Source organism: Phacochoerus africanus, chromosome 9 (assembly GCF_016906955.1).
Source record: "Phacochoerus africanus isolate WHEZ1 chromosome 9, ROS_Pafr_v1, whole genome shotgun sequence".
NCBI classification, from domain to species: domain Eukaryota; kingdom Metazoa; phylum Chordata; class Mammalia; order Artiodactyla; family Suidae; genus Phacochoerus; species Phacochoerus africanus.
In genome coordinates, this window is record NC_062552.1 from 123,339,106 (window position 1) to 123,365,115 (window position 26,010).

General features: G+C 51.2%; 1 protein-coding gene across 4 annotated transcripts in view; it reads left to right on the plus strand.

Annotated features, from left to right (window-relative positions):
• Positions 1–26,010, plus strand: part of EML1 (EMAP like 1) — a 186,843-nt gene that overhangs the window by 14,045 nt on the left and 146,788 nt on the right. For 2 of the 4 annotated variants that reach the window (XM_047794807.1, XM_047794810.1), the window contains exon 1: positions 21,878–21,965. The exons of the other annotated variants lie outside the window; for them this stretch is intronic. In XM_047794807.1, the coding sequence (XP_047650763.1) occupies positions 21,893–21,965 (73 nt within the window). In that variant the 5' untranslated portion in view covers positions 21,878–21,892. Of the gene's footprint in view, positions 1–21,877; positions 21,966–26,010 lie in introns of those variants that run through there. 4 annotated transcript variants of the gene reach the window in all.

A 26,010-nucleotide genomic window follows, 5' to 3' on the forward strand; every position in this document is an offset into this window, starting at 1 on the left:
CACTGCTGTGGCGTGGGTTCCACCCCTGGTCTGGAAAATTCTACATGCAGCCAAAAAATTTTAAAAAAAAATGTAAATGCATTTTTAAAATGCACATTTTGAAAGAGCAATTTTTCATCAGTGAGTTAGGGAATAAACCCCCAAATGTCTGGATAATGGAAGAAACACTCCAGCAAGTGGAGAGCGAGCCCAGGCAGTGGAAGGAGCTCGGTCCTTGGGGGGAGGTGGCCCCTGACCCCCCCAGTGCCTCCCCTAGCCCCACCCCCAGCGAGCCTCAGTTTCCCCACCTAGACCTCAAGGCCCCTCTCAGCACAGCCGTGATGGGGACAGAGTGGGTGCAGTGGCCCCCCACTGGGCGGTCCTGCCCGTTGACTGCCTTGTCCCCCATGGAGGCACCCTGACCCCACCTTCCCTTTCCCAGAGGCCCCCTCTTGTCTCAGCCCAGTGGCTCGGGGGTCCCTGACACGTCAGCTAGGGAGCCCCTACAGGGCGAATTCCCTGATAGAGTTAAGTCCAAGCCCTTAGGGCCTGGCGCACGCTGACCTTCCCCAGGTGGCCTGACACCACAGGCCACCTGGGCTCCCTGCCCAGCACTGCCAGCGCCCCACCCCCTCACACCCTAAGCAGCCAAGCAGAGGGAACTCTCCATACGTTCCACGCTGTTTCCCACCCTCGGATCTGACCAGAGCTAGTCCCTCTCCCTGGAGGGCGTTATTCCTCGGGTTGCCTTCTTTCCCTCCCACCTTCCCTTCTCCGGCAGGGAGGGGGCTCTGAGCGCATCCATCACTCCACATTTCTTGTTAGATGCTGATGGTCTCTTTGGGGGTTTGCTTTGTCTTTTTAGGACCACACCGCGGCATATGGAAGTTCCCAGGCTAGGGGTCGAATCCAGGCTGCAGCTGCCAGCCTGTGCCACAGCCACAGCCACAGCAACGCGGGATCCAAGCCGCATCTGCGACCTGCACGACACCAGATCCCCGCTGAGCGAGGCCAAGGATAGAACCTGCGTCCTCATGGGTGCTAGTCAGATTCGTTTCTGCTGAGCCATAACGGGAACTCTGACGCTGATGGTCTCGAAGGTCATGTCTGAGTCATCTTTGTGCCTGGTACCAGGCACAGACTAGATGCTCCACAAACCGTCTCATTACTTCTCTGACTCCACGAGTCATTGCTCCTCCAACAGCCTTCACGAAGCACTTAGGGTCGAGAGGTCTCTGCGAGGCCTTTAACTGGCACTTTCTGTTACCTTTTCCCTGCAACCCTATTAGCTCGGTGCTATTTTATAGACAGGGAAACTGAGGTTCGAGGGTGTGGATCACCCCACGGCCAGCCCATGGAGGCATGCGGGTTCAAGTGCAGGGCTGCTGGGATGCAAAGCCAGAGAGCTTCAGCAAGGGCCCCAACCCCTGTCCCCGACTCTATCTGAGACCGTCCTTGGCCCTGGGGGTTCAGGGGCACACCCCTTCCCCTCTCTGGTCCTCAGTTTCCCCATGTGCAAAATGAGTGGTGCTGCAGTTGTGATGTGTGAGTGTCTTCCCAGGGGCGGGGGGACAGAAGACATTGCCGTGTTTTGCTCATGTCCAGGCGTCCCTGGAGGCCTGCCAGCCTCCTCGAGGACACTAACTTCTCCTGGCACCAAGCTGCTTCTTGTGACGTCGCCTTAATCCTTTTGTTGGCAGTGGTGTCATTGGCTTGGCGGGGTCCGCCAGGGTGGGGAGCCACCTTCCGGCCCCGGGCCCCCCCACAGTGGCACTCATGACCCGCAGAGACGGAGGTCATCCCCTGGACCCAGGGACTCTGGGCTGGACTCTCCCCCAGGCCCACTGCCCAGCTCCCTGTGCCAGAGGAGGAGGAGGACAGGGCGGGCTGGGGCTGCAGGCTGACCTCTGGGGGGGCCCTTTCATGGCCTCTTGTTTTTGTTCTCTCCTTTCGATTTCTGATTGACGCAACTACCAAGTGAGAGGTCGAGGTGTGGGCAGGCAGGGCTCGCGTCCACGAATTCACTTCTTCCGAGTCTTGTTTTAAGGACAGATGAGTCAGCTTGGCACCCAGCACAGGGCAGGGAGCCCTGGCAAAGCCAACCCCCGACCGCGTGGTCTGGAGGAGCCTCAGTTTCCTCCCCTCTAACTTGGGACCCGCAGCACCAACCTTGAGAAGCTCTGCGTGGGCTCCACCATACACAGGAGGCCGGGCACATGGGAGCCGCCACTGTCCCCAACTGAGACCCCGCCGCAGGCGGGCACCGGCTCTCTGGCCCACACAGCGCTGCAGAGGGAACAGGTGGATGCAGGGAAACCCGTAACTCTAGCCCTGTAATCCTGCCTTTCAAGAGAGGAAGGTCCGGCCCCCGCACTGGGCTGGGAACAAGAAGCCTTCGTGTTCTTTCGGGAAATTGAGATGGAGCGCAGCGCAGAAGAGGGCACGCCAGCTGTTGGCGCCTTATCTTTCCTGGCAAAGCCGGGGCCTCTGGTCTGGGTCCCGGCTGGCAAACAAAGAGAGGCGTGAATAGTAGAAGGGTTGGCACCGGGCTCCCAGCCACCTGGGCTGTGTTGGGGAGCTGAGGGGGGTGCTCACACAGCCTCGGGTGGCAGAGGGACCCAGAGGCCCAGAGGAGCTCGGGGCTGCGCGGATGCTCTCCGGAGAGGTGAGGTGAAGGCCTCAGGCCTCAGTTCTGGTCTCACAGGCTGTGTGTCCTGGGACAAGACTCCTAACCCCTCTGATCCCTCATCGCCTGGTCTATGACCTTCCTTCCCGCCTCTCACCATCCTTTCAGGGGCTCCTGAAGAGAGCTATGGAAGAAAGCACCCAGTGTGTGGCAGGCACAGCTGAAACTCTGTTTCATCACGGCTGCAGGCTGGCCGTGTGGCTCTGGGCTGGCCTCTCCCCACTCCTGCAGGGCCCTTGGTTCCCCCGCCCCCGAGCTTACAGAACTCTAAGTTGAATTTACACTAATGCTGGCAAGTGGTTCCATTCCCGAGCCCCCATGGGGCAGGGATGGGGAAACCGAGCTGTGCGTCCGGTGGCCAAGCAGGGGCCTGAGGGCGGCCGGAGGCTGAAGCCAGGCCCGGGGCCAAAGGCCAGCACAGGGAAGGGCTGATTCACAGATGAGGAAACCGAGCTTCAGGAGCTCAAGTAACTGCCCAGTGGTGATGTGCTGAGCCAGGGGACAGCATCTTGACTCTGGTACCTGGAGCCTGGGGATGGAGGTATTCTGGGCGAGGTCAGCAGGTGCCAGCAATCTGAGGTTCAATGCCTGCTAGGCTCCAGGAGGGCACAATGGGGACCTCCCCCTGTGCTTCTGGAGGTGGCACCCTCTGATGGCATCGGGGGTGGGGCTGCTGGCTGACCAAGAGACGAGTCCCTTGTGATTTAGGGTGAGTCTCGGTGTGGGGAGGTCCAGCCAGGCACACAGGCAAGGGCGGGCACTGGGCAGCAGGCCCCACAGTGCCACCCGCAGTGGTAAATCAGAGAAGTCACAGCAGTGGCAGCCCTGGCCCTGCCCTGCTGATGCAGAGAGGTGGGCGGGGAGGGCTGGCTGTCAAGGCCACTCTGTCCTCTTCTGCTGTGAGTCACCGCCTGGCGTGGGGCCCAGGAAGCTGAGGGAGGCCGCTGGCCCCCGAGGTTAGCAGCCTCAGATCCTGGGGGGCAGCGGGTCCTCTGAGAACCTGAAGTCAGATAATGGAGTGGGTGGTGAGATGGCTTTGAGCTGCAGGAGGTTCTAAGCGCATCCTTAAAGAAAGGTCACAGCCTTGACTTTCAGTGCCTTAAACCTATGGCCAGTGGTGCTCAAACTCTTGAGGGAGGGGCTCGCTAAAATTGTGCGTTCCCGAGCCACACCCCAGCCTGTGGAATCTGCATTTTGGGGCTTCCGGAGAGGTCGGGGGTGGGGGGCTGCTGTCTCAGTCACCCTCTGGCACTCACATCCACTTTCTCCAGCCCCCCTCCCAACACATCCTCACACACGCCTGCATCCCCATCTGGATGGACTCACACCCACGATCCCGGGGATGTGTAGGTGCCACTGCCCACGCCGACGTTCAGACATGCACACACACACCCCCAGATTACACAATTAGCAGGGCAAAATGAACACGCAGGTCCCCGTTCCAGAATTATGAAGAATTTCAAACAGAACATTAAACAGAGGCCAGGGCTTCCCTGTGTGACAGCACAGGTCACACATCCACGAAGCCAGCCCTGCAGAACCTCATGTCACACATCCTGGGACCCTCCTGGATGACCTGGATGAGCACACACATGCGCGCACACACACACACACACACACAGTATACACAGTATACACTTGTGGGCACATCGGCTCCCGTGCAGCATGGCTTTTATTGGGGTGAAGAAGTGTGTGGGTTCATGTTTAATAAGTAAAACCAAGGTTGAGTCACATGTGAGCTGCTTGTAAGCAAGAAATGCCAGACGGAATCTTAAATGAATCATTGTCCTGGGGTTCATGAGTAACCTTCTAATGCAGCTGTGACTAGTTTGGGAAAACTTTTAAGCTCCCCTAACCCCACCCAAATCCAAATTAAACCGGTGCATAATTAATGCTTCCAATGCCACGTAGCTCCCTGAATAAAATGTGCACTTGAGGGGTTTCCTGAATCTGCATTTTGGGGCTACCAGACAAACGGTGATGAGTAGGCCCGGCCCTTGCTTTCTAGGATGGAGAAGCGGGGGAGACTCATGTGGACTGAGCCCCTACTATGTGCTGGCCCCCGCATGCATGCAGTGATGGGCACGGCGCCTGGATATAGGAGGTGCTTCGGCAGTGGTAGCTCACGCTGTATCTCATCAGAGCCCAGGAAGTACCCATTGGAACACACCCTTCTGGACCCCTACGGAAGAGGGGACCCTGCCCTTCCAACCCTGAACCAGCCAAGACATTGATGGGGGGAGGTGTTGGGAATGACACTCACGTCTCAAAGGGGCTGGAGTGTGAAAAGCATGTTTTAGAGTTGGTGGGAGGAGGGACCAGCCTCCCAGTCAACAGATGGGCAAGACTGAGGCCCAGAAAGGATAATAAGCCGCCTGAGGGCCTTCGAGGTTCTCGCTAGTCTGCGATCAGAGGCTTAGGAGGGCTTAGTCCTGAGTTCCACCCTCTGGCTGTTCAGGGTTGCTCTGCGGATGGGGACCCGCCTCAGTTTCCCCGAAATGCTGCTAGTGCTCCCTGATGTGTGCAGCCCGGAGGCTCAGGGCTTCCCTGGGGTGGAGGCTTTATTTTCTGCATCGTCTCCACCCTTGACCAAAGGCAGGCACACATGGGAGCGCTTTCTTCAAAGCACATTCCAGAGGCTGTGGTGATTTTAAGGACTGGAGACCTGCCCTCGGCTTCCACAGCTCCTTCATGCAATAATTCATTACGGAGGATTTTTCACAGACAGCAACTGGCCTTGGAAGGCAATGCGCTCATGAATATGCATAGGCTCATCCTCATAAATTATGCATTTGATACCGAGGCTTCCTGGGGAGGCCTCGGAGGGCTGGGAACGACAGAAGGCCTGCTCCCAAGGACGGCTTGTAAAGCACGTACTCCTGCCTCCCCCCCCCCCCCCCCCCCCCCCCCGTCACAATGAACTTGCGGGCGCCTCTCTCGCTCTGTTAAGACACAGTGCCCTGGTTTGCACAGAATCCAGTTTCCTTGGCTTTTTCTTCTCTGACAGCAACACAGGCCGGTCTGCCGGGGCCGTCGGGGTCAGCGCAGGCCTGTGCTGGCCTGGAACACTTGCTTCAGGCTGATACATCTTGTAAGATGCTTGGCCTTACAGAGGCCCCAGCCGCTCAGAAGCTGACACCCGGATGTGTGACTGACCTGTCATTTAAAGAGCTGGCGACCCTCCAGATTGCAGCATGCAGGTGGCCCCAGCATCACACACAAGCCCTGGGCCAGGAGTCAGGGTGGAGCCCAGGTTCAAGAAGGAAGAGGGGGGGCTTTGCTTCCCCCAGCGCACAGTGCCCTTCCCTCCCCAGAGCCAGCCTCTGCCTCTGCAGAGTGGGAGCCCCAGAAGTCAGGGCTGCTCTTCCAGGCAAGCTCTTCAGGCCTGCTTGGCGGAGGTCACTGCTCCCTGGTCCCCCCGGCCCCCCGCCTCCTCCCCAGCTACCACCCACCTTCCTGATCTCACCAACCCCACAGTTCTCAGATGGTTTGCCCACTCCTTGCCAGGCACGCCTCAGCTGGCCTTGCATGCACCCCTGAGCTGGGAGGTTTCTCTTCCCGGTGGTGTCCTGTGCCAGCCAGCACCTTCCCGGCATCCACAGCCACCACATGTGGCCACCTCACCCTTCCTTGCATTTCAGCCTCCCAGAGCCTGGGCAGGAACCCGCTACACACCTTACAGTCCAGGCCTTGGCCAGAGAGGAAATGGCCTGTCCTGGGCAGCAGCTGGGAAGTGGCACCGTGGGTTTGGAGGATGCGCGTCTAGGAAGATGCCCACCTAAACCCAGTCACTGCCTCCAGCTCAGCTGAGCCTCAACTGCCTTCCCCTGCAGCCCAGCCAGGTCTCTCCCCTCAAAAACAGCACGGGTGTTCAGGGGTCAGGAGCGAAGTGATTAGGCTTAAACCATCCCTTTTTTATAAGTCAGCTTCCAAATGTGTAAGACACAAAAGCTTTACAGAGAAAATTGGTTAAATGGAGAAAAAGAAAACGAATCCCCTATGGTCCCTTCATTTGGCAACCCAGCCCTGCCAGCCCCGTGGGCCCCCTTTCTCGCCCGGCCTGAGCAGAGCTGCTGCATCAAGCCACCCATCAAAGGGCATCTCCTGCACGCTTCCCGCATCGCTGTGCTATGTTCACCGTGACAGCTTGTGACGACTACAGAACCTGATGTGTGGACGCAGTGCCTTACGCTGGGCATCACTGGGCAGGAATTTAAAAGTTGCTGTTCAGAGGCAATGCCCTTCAGCCTCCCATTAATTTAATTTTATGTCACATTGCTACTGGAAGGTAGCCTGTCCCTCCTTCGTGCCGCTCACCTCCCGCAGCACGAAACACGCTTCTGTCCCCAATCCCACTGTATGGGCTTTGAGGACAGCATCAGTGCCTGCTCAGCTCTCAAACCCACACTGACAGCTGCCAACACCAATCTTGGTCTCACCAAGTAAGCACCTATCCTGGGCCAGCGGTCCCTGCTTCCACCGTAGGCTATGCAAACGGGGTCTTGCTCAGCCAGGCCAAGGCTGAAATGACACGGCTTGACCCTGGGGGAACCAGGGAAAAAGAGAAACGAAGAACCCGAGATGGTCCAGAGGTAATGCCAGCCAAAGCTCAAAATCTCATTGGCTGTTGGAAGAGTTTATTATCAACTCTCTTAGTCCTCACCACACCCCTAGGGGGGCTCTGTTATTGACAGATGAGGAAACAGAGGCTCAGAGAGACTGAGTAACTTGGGCAGAGTCACACATCTTTTGAGTGGCAGTGCCAGGGTTTGAACTCGGGGGAGTCTGTCTGGCTCCATAGTCCATCTATAATCCAAACCACGTGCTCCTGTCAGCTCTGTAGGAGCCAAGTTCAAGCCAGCTCCGTACCCCGCCATCGCCTCTACAGGGCCTTCCCTTAGAAGGTGTGGAATCAATATTTGTCCAGTGGGGCACTGTTTGCCAGGCAGCATGCTTGTGGGTAATTGGGGCGGAGGCAGGCTGGCAGGGCCCTGAAGAGGGGGTGTCGAACACAGACCAGCACAGATCGCTGAGCCCACGGCTCTCCTTGGGTGCAACGGGGCCTGGCTGCCCCTTCCTAGATAGAGCCAACTTGTCCGGGGCTGTTTGTATCAGAGTCTGTGTGGGCGTGTACAGGTATGTTTATCCAACCTGTGAGCCCGGGTCAGGAGGGCACCTGGGAGAGCACAGAATGAGGGATCAAAATGATCCCACCTGGGCTGGAATTCAGGGCCAAGTTCACATGTAATTTGAAGGTGACAAAATCCAGCCTGAGGAGTAACACAAACAGAAACTGGTGATCAATTCGAGAAATACCATGGAAGCAGAGCTCAGTGACTGAACAGGTGTGGGAAAGGGACTTCACATACATTGACCCTGACCGTGAGCCCCGTGCCAGGTCATGACCTTGACCTTCAGTATCTTCCTCTGTACCAGAGGGACAGTAACGGCGCCTGTGCCCCTGGATTGTTTTACTTTTTTTCACAAGCTTTTAAATTGAAGTTCGCCATAGGACACAGAGAAGGGCACAGGCTGTGAGTCTACTACCCGTGGACCCCAATCACGAGACAGAACACCCCAGCCCCGGAGCATCCCAAGCGCCCCCTCCCATCACTGCCCCCAAAGGCAATCACTACGGGACTTCCCACCCTAGATTAGCTTTGCTTATTTTAGACCTTATCTAAGTGGAAATGCAAATGCTGGCCAAAGCCTGGCGCCCCTGGAACTCACGCACGGTGCTGGCGGAGTGTGAATTGTTAGAAGCATTTCGGTTAGACTGAGATTATGGGCTAAAGCGGAATTGCATTCCTGGGTATGCATGTGCAAGTGTGTGCACACATGTAAATTGTGTGTGTGTGCATGCGTGTGAAGACAGACATAAATACATTAGTTTGGAGGTCCTGCTGTGGCTCAGTGGGGTAAGAACCGACTAGTATCCGTGAGTGTGTGGGTATGATTCCTGGCCTCTCTCAGTGGGTTAAGGATCTGGTGTTGCCGTGAGCTGTGGTGTAGGTCGCAGATGTGGCTTGGATCTGGTCTTGCTGTGGCTGTGGTGTCGGCTGGTAGCTGTAGATCCGATTCAACCCCTAGCCTGGGAACTTCCATCTGCTGTTGGTGCAGCCCTAAAACGAAAACAAAAAACAAACAAAAAAAAACACACAACACGACAAAAAAGAAACATGCATTCACTACAAGACTGTTCACGGCAGCACCTTCCTGATGGCTTGAAACTGGGTACGGCCCAGATGTCCATCCACGACAAAACTGAGAAACAGCCAGTCCACCCGAGCAGTAAAACGATGTCCAGCAACAGGCAGGAAAGAAGGACAGACAGCAGGATGGGTCTCGAAGGTAAAGGAGGCAGAGCCCAGGAGCACCCCCAGAGGAAGCCCCGAGGCCACCCATGGGAAGTGCTCGGGAAGTGCCTAGTGGCCCTGTGGGGCTCCGGGAGCAGAGCTGGCGTCCTTGTCACTCTTGAGCCTGGAGTTTCTCTCTCCATCCTCCACTAAGCTGTGCAGAGATTTTGACTGATTTTAGTATTTACCATTCACATTCCTTCACTTGTCTGAGCCTCGGCACCGCTGCACAACACACGGGGGTGTGGATAGGGACGTGGGGGCCGCTTGGGGCAGTGGGGGACCCCAGAGGACCCCAGATGTCACTGCTTGCCCTTCACACAAATCTGCCAGGCGAGGGAGGGGCCGCAGGGGGCCTTGGCTCCAGAGGGCAATGACCGAGCAGCCCCCCCGGGAGAGGCAGGATCTGGTGTCAGGGCTGCGCTTCGAGCCCGGCTAACATTACGGGCCTCCAGGAGGAGGCGAGGTGAGTCAGGGCTCTCGGGAGAAAAGGAACCAGGAGAATAGAGAGAGAGCAGTGAGAGGAGCTTTGTCATAGGGCAGGCTCAAAAGTCCTGGTGGTGATCTGCCACCTGCAAGCTTCAAGCCAGGAGAGCCAAGTGTCACTTATCCCAGCCCAAAGGCCAGAGAACCAGGGGCCGATAAGCCCCGGGAGGAGTCAGTCCTAGTCTGAGTCAGGAGCACCCATGGCCAAGGGCAAAGAGCGATGTCCCAGCTCAAGAAGAGAGAATGAACTGGCCCTTCCCCCACTTCTGTTTCTATCAGGCCCTCCATGGCTAGGGCCGTGCCCACCTGCACTGCAAAGACCAACTTCTTTTTTTCTTTTTCGTCTTTTGTCTTTTTTTAGGGCTGCACCCACGGCATATGGAGGTTCCCAGGCTAGGTGTCGAATCAAAGCTGTAGCTGCCAGCCTACACCACAGCCACAGCAACAGGGGATCTGAGCCGCATCTTCGACCTACACCACAGCTCGTGGCGACTCCAGATCCTTAACCCACTAAGTAAGGCCAGGGATTGAACCTGCATCCTCATGGATACTAGTCAGATTCCTTTCCACTGAGCCACGATGGGCACTCTTTTTTTTCTTTTCTTTTTTTAATATGGTAGATTGACAAGGTCATGTTAGTTTCAGGTATACAACAAAGCAATTCAGTTACACATACATACGGATCTATTCGTCTTCAGATTCTCTTCCATGACAGGCCATTACAAGATACTGGCAATGATTCCCTGTCCTATGGAGTGGACCTTGTTGTCTATGTGTTATGTGCCGGAATGTGTGTCTGTTATTCCCAAGCTCCACATTTATCCCTTCCAAGGTCAATTTCTTTACCCAGTCCACTGACTCAAATGCTCTTCCGGAAACCTGCTCACAGACACACCCAGAAATCACATTTTACCAGGGGTCTGGGCAGCTGAGTTGACACACCTATTGACCCATCACACCCACTAAAGTGTGCAGGGATGAGGGCAGCAGGTGACATTGCAAATGGTCCCACTAGTGTGTCACTCCCTTGGTTGAAAGAATCGAGGTGTTTGGGAAAGATAAAAAACCCACGTATGAGGAGTTCCAGCTGTAGTGCCATTGGATTGGTGGCGTCTCTGGAACACTGGGACGTAGGTTCAATCCCCGGCCCAGAGGGTGGGTTAAAGGATCCAGTGTTGCCGCAGCTGCATCCTAGGTCACTGCAGCAGCTCGGATCCCATCCCTGGCCTGGGAGTTCCACATGCCGAAGGGGCTGCGAAAAAAGAAAGAAAAAAATAACGCCTATAAAAGTGCACTGGCAGATACTAAGCAATAGTGTTTAACGCACACAATGACACACCCTACAGCCCCATGGTGCAAATATCAACGAGCTACTTGCTATGTATGTCAGGTGGGCTCCCAGGAAAAACCAGTATAGCAGAGGGAGAAACAGGGCAGGGAAGGGAAAGATGCCCAACTAGGTGGGACTGCATCCCCTCGGGGTGGTGGCGGCAGGCGGGCGGGTGGGGGGAGCTCTGCAGGGTGCATGGTACCTCAGAGTCTGCCCCCACCTGAGGCCAGGGGCCGGGCTCTCCCCCTCATCGCAGCTGTTGGTTAAGGGCCGTGGGGTGGGGGGCGGGGAGGGCTGGCGTGGGAGATGGAGGAGGAGCCCCTCCTCACCTGGAGGATCTGTTCAATCCAGATTCCAGAGCCCACCCCCAAAGATTCCGACTCTCTGGGCAGATAATCAGCATTTCTAACCAGCTGGCAGGTGTGCCGATGCTGTGGGTCTAAGGTTGGATCCAAACCAGTGTTTAGGGATGCCAACCACTGCCTTGCTCATCCCTCAATTGTTTTGTTGTTGTTGTTGTTGTTCCTATCGTGATAAAATACCGGCAACAGAAAGTTTACCAGCTTCGCCATTTTTAAGTGTACATTCCAGGGGCATCGAGTACGTTCCCGTTGTTTCTGACCGTCAGCCCCATCCATCCTCAGAACCCGTCCTTGTGGAAAACAGAACCTCTACATCCTCGAAACATTAACTCTGAATCCCAGCCCCTGGAAACCTCCATTCTGCTTTCAGTCTCTAGGAATCTGATTCCTTAGGTATCTCATACAGGTGGAATCATGCAGTGTTTGTCTTTTTGTGACTGTCACTTAGCGTAATGTTCTCAAGATCCATTCACGTTGTAGCGTGTCAGAACCTCCTTTCTGAGGCTGAATAATATTTCATTTTATGGGAGGGCCATTCATCCGTCAATGGACACTTGGGTGGTTCCCCCTTTTGGCTCTTGTGAATAATGCTGCTACGGGCACGGGTGTACAAGTATCTATTTGAGCCCCTGCTTTCAATGGTTTCGAGTGTCTAGCCGGCGGTGGAATTGCTGGATCTTATGGTAAGGCTATGTTTAATTTTGTAAAGAACTCAATCAGTATTTTGTAATCACATGGAGGTTTACTACAAATTTTCAGGAGGCTGACCAAGAATAGGATAAGTCCGTCACTACGTTCAAGCGATACTTGATGTTTGATGAATAGATCCATATCCTTCTAGACTTATAGACCAGGTTTGGACTCTGCACCACCGAAAATCTATGGACAGTGTTAACTATCCACCCAAATCAACATCAATAATTTGTTCCACTTGGCAAGGAAAAATGTTTAAAATTTAATGAAGCCAGCAGATATCCAGAACCCCACGTTGCCAAGCAGCAATCATGCTAATAAATGGCCAGTGCTTTTCTTATAAAAAGGAGAGGAGCCCAGTGTTTGCAGGGAGACAGCGGGGCCGTCGCTAATGGAGTGAGGCTGGCCTTTGAGTTTCTATAGGAAGCACAGGGCAATTCATCATCCTGGAGTGTTTACTTTGAAAATACGGCCTGTCCACTGGGAGTCACAGTTTTCCAAAGGTCCTTTTGCTGGATCTGCTGATTCATATTCCCATAATTCCTTCCCCACATAATATTTTCCCATCACCATAGCGACTGTGTGAGAAGAAGGCGAAGGGAGAAACTTCAGGATTTACCTCTTATTTCACAGAACTGAGCTTAGAAGCCCACTGAAGAGTGGGCCACATGTTTGCATTTTAAAGAGAAGAGTCAGGTTCCACAAAGCAGCGTTTACTCTTGCCCAGAGAGGGGGGCAGTCAGGAAATGGGACCGGCTGGGCGACTGGGCCTGATTCTGGCCCTTTCTAGCTGTTGACTTTGGACGCTGTTTCTCTGAACCTTCAAGGTTCCTCTCTCTGCAAAATGAAATGGAAAATGGGGATTAGGATTCTTTGTAGAACTGATTGAAAAATGCAAGACATTTACAGATTATGAAACCTTATCCCCACCCCGGCCTCCCGCAAAAAAAAAAAAAAAAAAAAAAAACAAAACAAAACCAAATACCCGCAAACAAAAACAAGACAAACCTCTGGTTAGTCCAGGTCAAGGTGGCATTGCAGGTGGTTTTATTCTGCATTAATGTCAATGGCATTCCTTAAGGCCTCCCCATCCCCCATACACACACACATACACACACACATCTGTGACTTCCTAGAGGGAGGAACTTTATTTTGTTTTGACCCTGAACCCTCCGCTTGGCAGAGCCCAGGACTTGACTTAGTGCAGGCCTCGAGAAATGCTTGAATTGAATTCAGATTTGGATCCAGCAAATGCTCGCCAAGTTCAATCTGCACAGGCTGTGGGGGCACAGAGATAATTTGGAGGGAGGGGCTGAGACCTGCCTTTGACTTCACAGCAGCTTCTCTGGGGTCGGGGAGAGCAGGGGAGCAGCACTGCTATGTGAAAGGGGTGCTTTGAAAGTAATCAGTCTTATTTTGGAAATCGCCAAGAGCCAAAAGGTGTGTCTTAGAGTTGAGAGAAGGCAATTACAAGGCCACATGTTGCGTGGTACGTGGAACCACATCCTTCTCGGAAGGATGTGCCCTCGCAGGGGTACTAAGACAAGGGACGGATTTGTTCTGTGCCGCAAGCTGGGGTCTAGAGTTTCAAGGAGCAGCCGTCTGAGCCAGAGGGGGACGTTTGGGCTGGGAGGGGGAAGGGCTGTGGAACTGACTGAGCTGCCACGGAGGACGAGATTTCCAGAGAGATCAGGGTGAATGCGGGCAAAGGCACAGAGGCACAATGGCCCCATGCAATTCAAGGAACTCTCAGTAATTCCACATGGCTGGAGCGCAGAAAAGGGAGGAGGTGAGAGAAGGCGGACGGGCCCCACGCCAGCAATGACCGCATACACTGTAGCACTTGACTCGTGGGCACAGATCGTGTGTCAAATACACCAGAACAGCTGGTCAGAGGGGGAAGACCTGGACATGCACTTGGCCCAACCCTCAGAGTGGTTGTGTCTTCTTAGGCATCAGCTAAGGGCTCCAGGGTGGCTAGGTTGGTGGTTTTCGTGTGAACTCCAGTAGCCAAAAACCACAGACCCCTCTGGCATGGAGGGGATCCTGCCGGGGGATCCCTTTCAGGTCCTCTTTTATCAGCCAGGCTCCAGAGCCTCCATTTGCCAGCTACTGGCCTGAGAAGCAGAAAAGGGAGCAGCGGTAATCAGCTCCTTTGGCAAGTCAGCCCCGCAGGGGTGCCAGGCACTTGAGGAGTGGGAGGGTGTCAGCAGGCAGAGAGTACCCTGGTCACCTATGGGGACCCTTGGCCCAGGTTGAGGTCTTCCTGTGGGAAGAACTCATCCCTGAGACCTCAAGAAAAGCACTAGTCCTGGCCCGAGGGTCCCCCTACGAGCAGGAGAAGGCTCTGGGGAGCAGGGGCAGGCGGGGCCCCTTTGGCAGTCAGGGCACACAAGTCCCACAGCGCTCACCCGCCAGGCTGGCCCAGAACCTCAGTAGCCTTGGCCTCCCTGGCAGGGGCAGGGAAATAAGTGCCTTCTCATTTGTGGGCATCCCTCTCTCCCCGAACCATGCACTTAATGCCGATAGTCCAAGCTTCTTTAGTTTATGTGGTTCACCTGACAGCATCCCTTTGGGGGCCTCCTGGATAGGGATGGGGACGCTAAGAGTTGACGCGTCTCCACATGTCCCATCCCCACCCTTTAAGACCTCAGTCTGGACTGAGGCCTGGAAATGTATGTGTCAGCCTCTGGACAATGTCCTGAGGTCCTCTAGATGTATCTGCCATTAAGGCTGAGGTTTTCTCAAGACATTACTTTGGGGACACTCAATTTAAGCGTAGGGAAAATTCCTCTAAGGCTGCATCTTCCGCACACAGCCAGCCAAAGAGGGGCGATGTGTCCTCTTTATTTCATTATTGCCTCCCTTTCTCCCCTTGTCTGGGGATGGAAGTGGAGGCTCAGCCTGACCTCGACCTTGGAGACCCCTCCAGGCACATTTCCCACTGGTCCTTCCCAGCTCCTCCAAGTTCCTGCTCCCTGATCCAGGCTGGTCACACAAACAGATTTACCCTCCTCCTCACCTTTGCTCACGCTCCTCCATTTCTCTCTTGTCCACCCCGTTCCGGGGGTACCCAGCCTTCACTGTACCCATTCTTCCCCACTTCCCCCAAAAGTAGAGCAATTACCTTCTCTGTCCTCCTATGGTTGTTTTGCAGGAGTCAGAGCCGGTTCAAATCAGTTTAGACACTCGCTTAGTAATTTCCCCTCCCCAGCCCTCAGTCTCCCCATCTGTAAACTGGGGGTCCTAACACACCTGGCCAAGTAGCAAGCATTCACTGTGTTGAGCACAGGGCCTGGCACATGGCGAATACTCAGTAAAAATTAATCCCTTCCTTTTCCTGGTCTTCCTTATAGCAATTTCCACTGATCTGTGTCTGCCTTGCCCACTAGATGTTGAATTTTAAGGGTCTATAGTTCAGTCCTCTCTGTTGGCCCTGGCAGAGTGATTTTCAAATTTTTTAAAAGAAATTACTCATAGTAAGAAATATATTTTGGGAGTTCCTGTTGTGGCACAGCGGGAACAAATCTGACTAGGAAACTTGAGGTTGCAGGTTCAATCCCTGGTCTCTCTCGGTGGGTTAAGGATCCGGCGTTGCTGTGAGCTGTGGTGTTGACGCAGCTTGAATCTGGTGTTGCTGTGGCTGTGGCGTAGGCCAGTGGCTATAGTTCCAATTAGACCCCTAGCCTGGGAACTTCCATATGCCATGGGTGTGGCCCTAAAAAGACAAAAGACAAATTAAAAAAAATGTATTTTATGTCATAAGCTATATGTATAATATCAATTAGCTCAGGCTGCTCTCTGTCATTACTGATTTTTTTTTCATCTATCTCGTCTATAAGTTGCTGAGAGATTAATGCAGTCTCATAGCATGATTGCGGAATTGTCTATTTCTCTGCTTTAAAGCTGTCAATGTTTGCTTCATGTATTTTGAAGCTCTATTGTTTGACACTTACATATTTATTATTGTTATATCTTCCTGAAGAGTCATACTAACCTTTAAATCACTATAAAGCGTTTCTCTTAAGCTCTAGTAATAGTCTTTGTGCTGAAGCCTGTTCTCTATGATATTAATAGAACCACTCCAACCTTGTCACACTTACTGTTTACATGTTAGGTTAGTTTCTACCCCTTCGCTTTCAGTCTACACCTCTTAATATTGAAAGTGGGTTTTCTGCAGACAGCATAGAGTTGTGTCTGACCTGTTTTTCCATTCTAGTAATTTCTGCCTTCTAATAGAGTGTTTAGCCTAGTGAGATTAAACATAACTATTGGCTTAGGTGGATGTGGGTCTGCCACTTTATTGCTTATTTTCTGTCTGTCACCTGTCTTCAATTTCTCTATTTTTCCTTCTTTTTGGGGAGACTAATTTGAAAATGGTTAAGAATTTCATTTTAGGAGTTCCCATTGTGGCATAGCAGAAACAAATCCGACTAATTTCCATGAGGATGTAGTTTTGATCCCTGGCCTCACTTAGTGGGCCGGGGACCCAGCATTGCTGTGAGCTGTGGTGTAGGCCAGCAGATGTAGCTCTAGGAACTTCCATATGCCATGGGTGCAGCCCTAAACCGACAAAAAAAAAAAAAAGAATTCCATTTTAATTTACCTATGGCTTTTTCAGCTGTACCTCTGTGCACTGCCTTTTCAGTTGCTACAATAGACCTCTAATTTTTTACTATGTTACATAAAATGCAGAAACTGTGCAACCAAATAAGTCCATTTCTCCTCATTCCACCTTCCTTTACACAACAGTTGCCCTATGTATTATATCTTTATCTATTATGAATCCCACAAGAGAGTGTCATCATTTTTCTTCAAAACTTACAGGTAATTTTTTTAATTAAAAGGATTTTTAAATTTTTACCCAAATGTTTACTATTTCTGATGTCATTCATCCAGAAAGATCTGCATTTCCCTCCTGCATGGTTTTGCTCTCCCTCTCTCTCTCTCTCTTTTTTTTTTTTTTTTTTTTTGGTCTTTTTAGGGCTGCACCTGCAGCATATGAAATTTCCCAGGCTAAGGGTCAAATCTGAGCTGTAGCCACCAGCCTACACCATAGCCACAGCCATAGCCACACCAGATCTGAGCTGTGTCTGCAACCTGCAGTTCAAGCAATGTAAGATCCTTAACCCACTGAGCAAGGCCAGGGATTGAACCCTCGTCCTCATGGATACTAGTTGGGTTCATTACCACTGAGCCACAGTGGAACTCCTGCATCATTTCTCTTTGATGGAAGAACTTCCTTTAGCATTTCTGACCAGCAGTGCAAGTCTGGTGGTGATGAAGTACCAAAGGTTCCTTAATTTTAAAATGTCTTGGCATTCCCTGGTGGCACAGCAGGTTAAGGATATGGTGTTGTCACTGCTTTGGCATGGGATCTGCATGCTGTGGGTGCAACCAAAAATGTCTTTATCTCACCTTCACTTTTGAAAGATACTTTGCTGGATATAGAATTCTGGGTTGACAGTATTTTTTTCTTTCAGCATTTTAAAGATAAAGTTCTACTGTATTCTGGCCTCCATGGTTTCTGATGTGATGTCTGCAGTCATTCAAATCATCCATCCCCTATAGGAAATGCATGGTTTTTCTCTCTTTTGATTTCAAAGTTTTGACTTTATATTTGGTTTTCAGCCATTTTTTACTATGTGCCTAAGGCAGAAATTTCTTCATTTATTCTCTTCATATTTTGCTAGGCTTCTTAAAATTCTAATGTATGTTTTTCTCAAACTGTAGGAAGTTTTCAGCTATTATTTCTTCAAATCGTTTTCCTGCTACATTCTCTCTTCTCTGTCCTCTGGAGCTTTTAGACTTTGATATTGTTTTACGTGTCCTTCAGGGTCATGTAATTTTATTCTATTTTCTCTCTCTCTCTTTCAGACTGGGAAATTTTTATTTATCTCTCCTTGAGTTTACCGATTTTTCCACTCTGTCATTCCATTCTCATTCTGAGTCCATCAAATGACTTTTTTATTTCAGATAATGTAGTTTTCAGTTCTGAAATGTTCACTTAATTTGTTTTTAAGAATATAATTCAGTTATCTTTTTGCACATTCACAAAGTTGTACAATCATCACCACTTTGTAATTCCCAAATATTTTATTACTCCCAAAATTAATCCAATACCCATTAGCAATCAATCCCTAATCCCACCTTCTTCCAAGCTCCTGGCAATATCTAATCTATGTACCATCTTAACAGATTTTCCTATTCTGGAAATTTCCTATTAATGGAATCATACAGTATATGGTCTATATGATTGGCTTCTTTTACTTATCATGATGTTTTCAAGATTCATCCATGTTGCAGTACGCAACAGTATCTTATTCCTTGACATGGCTGTATAATATTCCATTGCATGTATACACTGCATTTTGCTTCTTCATTCATCAGTTGATGGACATTTGGAAATTTTCTACTTTTTGGCTCTTATGAATAATGCTACCAATTGGTTCATTTTTATATCTTAGATTTCCTGACTGAGATGTCATGTATTTTTCCTGACAGATAGGACATATTTGTCTTTATTTTCCTGAGTATAATAGCTGCCTAAAATTCTTACCTAATAATCCCAATTTCTTGGTCATCTTAACCTTGGTATCTATTAATTGACTTTGTTTTTAAAAATGGCTCTTCATATGTAGAGTAATTTTGGATTTTATCCTGGACATGCTGAATGTTCTGTGGTGGAAACTAGATTCTGTGATATTGTTTTGAAGAAAGTGGATATTTTTGTTTCAGTAGACAATGAACTTTGGCTAGACTCAAACATTACACCCTCTGTGGCACTTGTGATGGGTGGGTGTTCAGATCTCAGTTCAGACAGCTTTTTCTTTTTATAGCCATACCTACAGCATATGGAAGGTCCCAGGCTAGGGGTGGAATCGGAGCTGCAGCTGCTGGCCTATATCACAGCCACAGCAACACTGTATCTGGGCCATAACTGTGATCTAAGCCACGGCTTGTGGCATCACCAAATCCTTAACCCACCGAGTGAGGCCAGGGATCTAACCCGCATCCTCCTGGATGCTACATTGGGTTCTTAACCCACTGAGCCACAACAGAAACTCCCAGACTGCTTTTGGTCTGCCATACAGGTGTGTGGTTTGGAAGTCAGCAGAGACTGGGACAGCATTTACACACAAAATCTGGGATTCTTATTCTCCATCAATCTCCATCAGGGGGTTCCTCCCCACTTTCCTCTGACCCTTGATTTCCAAGGTTCTTTCTCCTGGCTCCTCTGTCCACAGAGACAACAAGTCTCCTACCGGAATTTAGCCATGTTGTGTCCTCACCACAAGTGTAGCTGCCCTCAGGGCAAAGCCACAAAAATAGGAAACTTGCCCCTTGTGAGTTGATTCCTCTGGGTTTGATGCTGCTCCAAAATGTTTGCTCTCTAGGGCGCTATTGTTTTTGTTATAATGTCCATAACTTGTAGATTTGTATGTTGTCTGCAGGAGGATTGGTTTGTGACCAATTTACTGCTTCATACAGAAACAACATTTACATATATATATTTGAATATATATTTATATTCAAAACAAAAGGTTTATAAATCAATACTCACCTACTATATGCCCACATATGACATATTCTGATAATTTCTGTTCTATTACAAAATCTTTCATTTAAAAAAGACTGGTCTCAGGAGTTCCCATTGTGGCTCAGTAAGTTAAGGACCCACCATCATCTCTATGAGGATGCAAGTTTGATCCCTGGCCTTGTTCAGTGGGTTAAGGATCTGGTGTTGCCCCAAGCTGCAGCATAGGTCACAGATGCGGCTCCAATCTGGTGTTGCTGTGGCTGTGGCATAGGCTGGCAGCTGCAGCTCCCATTCAACCCCTTAGCCTGGGAACTTCCATATGCCTCAGGTGCAGCCCTTAAAAAGGAAAAAAAAAAAGAGAAAAGCTGGTCTCAGTCTTCTGCTAAATTGATTTCATGACCCACAAGTGGGTCACGACCCCACTTGACTCACTGTGCTCTGAGGCCTGGCAGACAAGGAGCAGGTGTTCTCACTGTAAGAGCTTGTTGGACGAAGAAAAACCCAAGAGCTTCCCAGTCTGGTGCCCAAGGTTTAGAGGCTTTGCATCCTGAACATACTGGGAGCAGGGTGGTCTCAATGCTGCCCCCACAGACGGGGTGCACATCTGTGTCCCCACCCCTGCCCCCCCGGGGCTACAGTGACCAAGGCCCACAGTGAGAATCCTTCAGGACCCAGGCCTCCCCGCTCAGCGTGACCCACAGGCTTCCTACATCTCTGACCCTCCAGGGCAGAAACAGAAGCCTGCCAACTTTCTACTTTGCTAAATAAGGACAATTAAAAATCATGACTGTTGACTCTGGCCATCATTTCATAAACTAAAGTCTAGAAAAATGTGGAGTTCCGGAGGTGGCTCATCGGTTAATGAACCCAACTAGTATCCACGACGATGCAAGTTCAACCCCTGGCCTCACTCAGTGGGTTAAGGATCTGGTGTTGCTGTGAATTGTGGTGTAAGTCACAGACACGGCTCAGATCACAGCGGTGGCTATGGTGTAGGCCGGCAGCTACAGTTCCGATTCGACCCCTAGCCTGGAAACCTCCATATTGGGGGGGGGGGGGCAAGGGGGGGGCTAAAAAATTAAAAAAAAAAAGTTACAAAAAGCCAGATGGACAGTTGCAGAATAAGGCAAAGTCCTGAAATTCAATTCAATTTGTGCCATGAAACACTGGCTCCATATTCTCCTCGCCAGTCCACAAACAGGTGTTTGGGTGCCTTCTGACCACAGGAGGCCTGGGCTGGGAGGCCACCAAGAGGTCCTGGAACCCACTTCCTTCCTGTGTTGGCCAGAGAGGGGTGGGCATCGCCAGGGTCCCATACCTGGAGGAGAACAAACGTTCCTCAGTGTTTGCATGGGTATTTCTCCACTGAAATTCCAAGTTGCTCTGAGTGCAAAGACGCGGGCGCTTGTCCCCAGATTCCCTCTGCTCCATCGACTCCCCAGGCCACAGAGCTCATTTCACTGACGGCAGCCGTTCCCCTGGGGTGGCCTCCTCCGCCCTACTTGCCATCACCCAGATCCGCGAGAACAGAGCGTGGATGGGAAGCGGAGGCGGCCGGCCGCCGAGGTGGGCGCCACTCTCCCGCCCACCCCTCTGCTCTGCCGAGCAGCGCAAGAGACCCCGAGATCCATTAGTGCCGCCTAATGGACACCTCCTCTCTTCTTGGAAACCGCTGGCCCATCCTGCTTAATGACCACAAGAGAAATCAGGCGCAGGCCCCCTGCTCGTAAGGCCGTGACTCCCGTCTCCCTCGGAGGAGGGGCGGCCGGGCTGCGCGCACCGGGCGGGGCTGGCCCGGTGTGTCTTCCTTCTGCCCGCCGGAGGCTGGGTGAGCATCTCCCCAACTCCCACCCATTCCCACTCTCAGGGGGTCCTACCGAGGGCTGGGGAGCGGGGCCTGGGAACCAGACTCGCGAGTGGGCGGTGGAAGAGACCCTGGCAGGGTTCAAGGGGAGGCTGGATGGGTGGGCAGGAAGCAGAGTTCCAGGCAAAGAGCAGAGGGCTTGGAGGTGTGGGGCGGGGTTCTAGAGATGGGTGGTATTTCCCGGATCTCAGGGCCAGCGTGCGGGGGTGGCCTCGCGTCCTCTGCATGACCATGGTCACTGCGTGAACTTCTCCGGCAGCTTTGGGGCCCGGCAGGGCCCAGAGTCAGCAGCACACCCTGGATAGGCCATGGCACCTGTCTTTCTGTAGCACTCAGTCCTGTAATGCTGCCCCACCCCTCATCCTCCAAAGGGGGGCGCCCTTTGCTCCTGCCACCCAGCCTCCTCTTCTGGGACCCCTGAGACCTCCCACGTCCAGCATTGAAAGAGCCCCTGCCTCATATGTGGGGGAGGGGGGAGGGCCTCCAGGCTCCTGCTCCACCCCTGGCCATGGTGGGTGTGGCCTCTTTTCACCAACTCCTTTGGGGCCTGGTGCAGGACAGACATTCAGCTGTGTGACCAAGGCTGATCTGCAGCCATGAGCATGTGCCTTGGGAGGGTGACGACGCAGGGGTGTCAGCCATGCTCGCGGGTGACCAGCCAGCTGAGGGGTAAGGTGCCGTCTGGTCGGGTCCGTGGGAAGCTCTGGCTTGGGGAGAAGCTGAAAGGAAGAAGCACGGGAAGAGGGGGTCTATCAGGAACCTCCCCCCAAATGGGAATTGGGAGTGAACATTTTAATTGCAGATTCCCACTGACAGCTTGACGTTAAGGGAGAGGATGAGCTAAATTTAACCTAGGCAGTTAAGAGCCAAAAATGCAATTTACTAAAGAGTTTAAAATGGAAAGTAGTCCAATGATCAGAAAGAGCTTTTCTGGTTACAAAATACCAAAAAAATTACAATATAAAGGTGGTTCTTCTTTCCACCCTGAGACGCTCTTCACGTTGCATGCAGTTATATAATTAGGAACGCGGCTTGCTGGCGCACTGCCCGAGATACAGAGGCAGGGTACCGTGGTCTTCTTGAAAAGTTACAGCACCCCAGTTTCCCCATCAGATCCATGTTCTAAATACAGGGCAGCAGGAGGGAGCGAGTCTGTCCTCGGGGAGGGCAGAGCCCACCAGGTGGTCTTGAGGGGCTAAAATGCCCTGGACTTTACTAGGTGCTGGGGCTTCAGAGGTGGGAGGAAGGGGCCCAGGACAGGTGCCGTTTGAGCTGATGGCATTTGCTGAGCCTTGAGAGATGGAGAATGTTAGTCCCCTCCTGCTGCCCTAACAACCTGCCACAGACCAAGTGGCTTAAATATCAGACATGTCTTTTCTCACCGTTCTGGGGGCTGGAAGTCCAAGATCAGGGTGATGGCCAATGAGCTTTCTGGGGAGGAGTCCCTTCCGTCTCACAGATGCACCCCCTTTTCACTGTACCCTCATGTGGAGGGCGGGAGAGATCTGGAGGGTCTTCTTTTTTCTAGAAGAACACGGATGCTCTCAGAGTAGGGCCTTGCGATATCCCATTTAACCCTCATTACCGCTTCGGCGGGCGTGTCTCTGTATTTGGTCACTCAGGGCGGGGGGTGGGGAGGCTTCTACATACACACGGTGAGGGGGACACCATTCAGTCCCAAATGGGGAGCAATGGGAAGGGACAGCACAAAGTCTGTGACAGGGCAGAGTGCAGGTGTGCCCAGAGAAGAGCAAATGGTCCATTTCGCAGGCTGGTAAGCTGAGGCCTGAACAGATGTGACAGATCCCATGCTGGGAAGGCTGGCCTGGTCCCTGGCTCTTCACTCAGCAGGCCATGGGGAATCATGGGGGAACCTCTGAGCTAGGCGGTGATAGGCTTAGAGCTGCAGGAGTTCCCTGGTGGCTCAGGGGGTTAAGGAATCCAGCATTTTCATTGCTGTGGTGCAGGATCAAATCCTGGCCCAGGAACTTCCACATGCCCAGGGTACAGGGCCCACCCCCTTCTCCCGAAAAAAAACAAAAAAAAAAACAAAAAAAACCCAACCAACTGAAGGAAAGATTAGAGCCGAGCTTTAGCAGACCAATCTGGCCACCAGGTGGAAGAGACATTTTCACTACTGTGGGATGTATTTTCCTTAATATGATTTTTGTACCAATTTGAAAGGCATGCTTAATACACGAGGACAACTCGTTAGCCTCTTCTGTTTCCCACATAATGGCAGTCTTGGGATAGCAACAAGGACTTTGAATAAAACATGTTATAGCTTCAGCCAGGACATTATAAATAGAGCACAAAAGTAACATTTGGGAGAAAGAGCATTTTCACAGCAAATTTTCATGATACGGCTTATGAGAAGACTCCTCCAACTAAAACAGATGGTTTTTCCAAACGATGGTTATCTTTTAAGAATATTTTCCTGCTTCTCAAATTGGGTGCCATAGGATGTCCTACAGGCAAAAACAAGATCTCAGGAGGTAACACACCCATTCTGTATATTAAATATATGGAAGAAACTCCCCTCCGTGACCCCATCAAGGAAACGGACAATGAGCAAGGACATCTGTCATAAAGGAGAGGATTGTACAAACCTGTGAAATTAATTCATGCCGAATTCCCAGCGATAGATCAGTGAACATGTTACTATTCCACTTATTGGCTACGGTTAGTTTTTAATCACTAAATGACATCGTTAAGAATGCATATAATAATACCATTAAGTACTGCAGCTCGGTATACAGTATATAGAGGGATTCTCATTTGTTGTCATTAGTAATGGGTCTTAAGTGAATTCCCCTCTTCCCAAATGGCACTAACATTGCCCATAAATTTGTTCTCAAATTACCTTTCCTGCTGCCACATCTATTTCCCAGCAGAGTGGCCAACATATGAAAATATGAGTTTACACATATTTTATGCAGGAATCCTCCCAAGACTTCAACCGGTGTACAAATGCAGTGTTTAGAGTTCTTCAGAAACCCATCTCCCACGCAAAAAGAAGTAAAAAGGCACACAAATCTTTAACCTCCTTGAAGTTTTCCTTGTACAACAGGAAGGTCTTCGGGGGCCGGAATTGACTTCATCCTTTTCTGGCTCTGCACCTGACCTTCAGAAGAAGGCTCACGGCAAATGTCTGTAGAATAAATGAATGAATGTACGAACGAACGAACGAACTAAAGAGCAAATGAACAAATCGAAGCTCGAGAAGTTTGATTAAAATGTGCATAGGATTTTAAACTTCATTTAAATTTATTCAAGTCTTACCGCACATGTTTTTAAAAAGCAAGTCGTTCTACAAGGTTTAACAGAAAAAAAATAGCAGTTATGATCCCTCATTCCCTGTGTCATCCCCACACTCCCACTTGCCAGAGCAACTGCCTCTTCCAAATATTTCATTCTTTCCTTTAGGTAGGCATTTATCTTTCTTTTGTTCTTCCCCCCCCACCTTTTTGACCTCCCCATGGCATGCAGACTTCCTGGGCCAGGGATCAGATCCGAGCCGAAGTTTCGACCCACGCCGCAGCTGCTGCGAAGCCAGGTCCTTTGACCCACTGCCCCCAGGCCAGGGGATCACACTTGCATCCAGCATTTATCTTTCTTGAAACAGCACGGGTGCACAGGTGCTTCCAGATTTTTCCAGGCTCAGGACTTGTGTATCTTTTCGTGCCTCACCACAAAAAGAGGAAGACTCTGCTCTCTTTCTCACTGCTCACCCTGCACCCGCACCTGCACACACACTTCCCCCCATCTTTCCAACGGAGTTATGTCAGAATTTTTATTTGATCATTATGCACTTCTATGGGGCGCACTATGGAATGCTAGTCACAGTTAAGCTATATAGTGTATGAATTTTCTTTCTTCTGTAAGTTCTTGTTTTCCCGGAGGAAATCCCTGTGTTCTGTTTTCCTGATGCCTATCACTGAGTCATCGTCCATTCTCTGGCTTCTGTGTAAATTTCCTTTCAATAGTTTCCAATTTCATCTGCTTGGTGGCGTTTCTCTGGAGGCTTTGTCCTCTGGCTGCCACCTGACGGCTCCCCAGTTGCACCCGTGTTCACCGCCCAGTGCACAGTTGATGTCTTGGGACCTCCCAACCAATTTTCATGGGGCTGGCTTCTTTCCTCTCTCCCCTGGTTTCCCTGTTTCCTAGATCTCGTGTCTTCTGTTTTTGGCGACCCCCTCATTTTGGTGGAGCACATCCTGTAGTAGCTTCCTGAGAAAGGGGGCACTGGGGGCTACTTTTTTGAGAACTTAACCCACATGATCTTTCCACTCGCACACCTGATTTGATGGTTTCTCTGTGCCAGTGATTATAGATTGAAATTAACTTCCCCTCCCAAATTGACTTTCTGCATTTCCTTACTGTTTTCTAGGTCTTCTCGTCCCTGCTAAGAAATCCAAGACCATTTTAATCATTTTTTTTTTTAAATTTCAGAGTTCCCATCGTAGCTCAGTGGTTAACGACTCCGACTAGGATCCATGAGGTTGCGGGTTTGATCCCTGGCCTTGCTCAGTGGGTTAAGGATCTGGCGTCGCTGTGAGCTGTGGTGTAGGTGGAAGATGTGGCTCGGATCTGGTGTGGCTGTGGCTGTGGCCGGTGGCTACAGCTCCGATGGGACCCCTGGGCTGGGAACCTCCATATGCCGTGGGAGCAGCCCAAGAAAAGAGAAAACTGCATGAAACTCTGAGCTTGAACG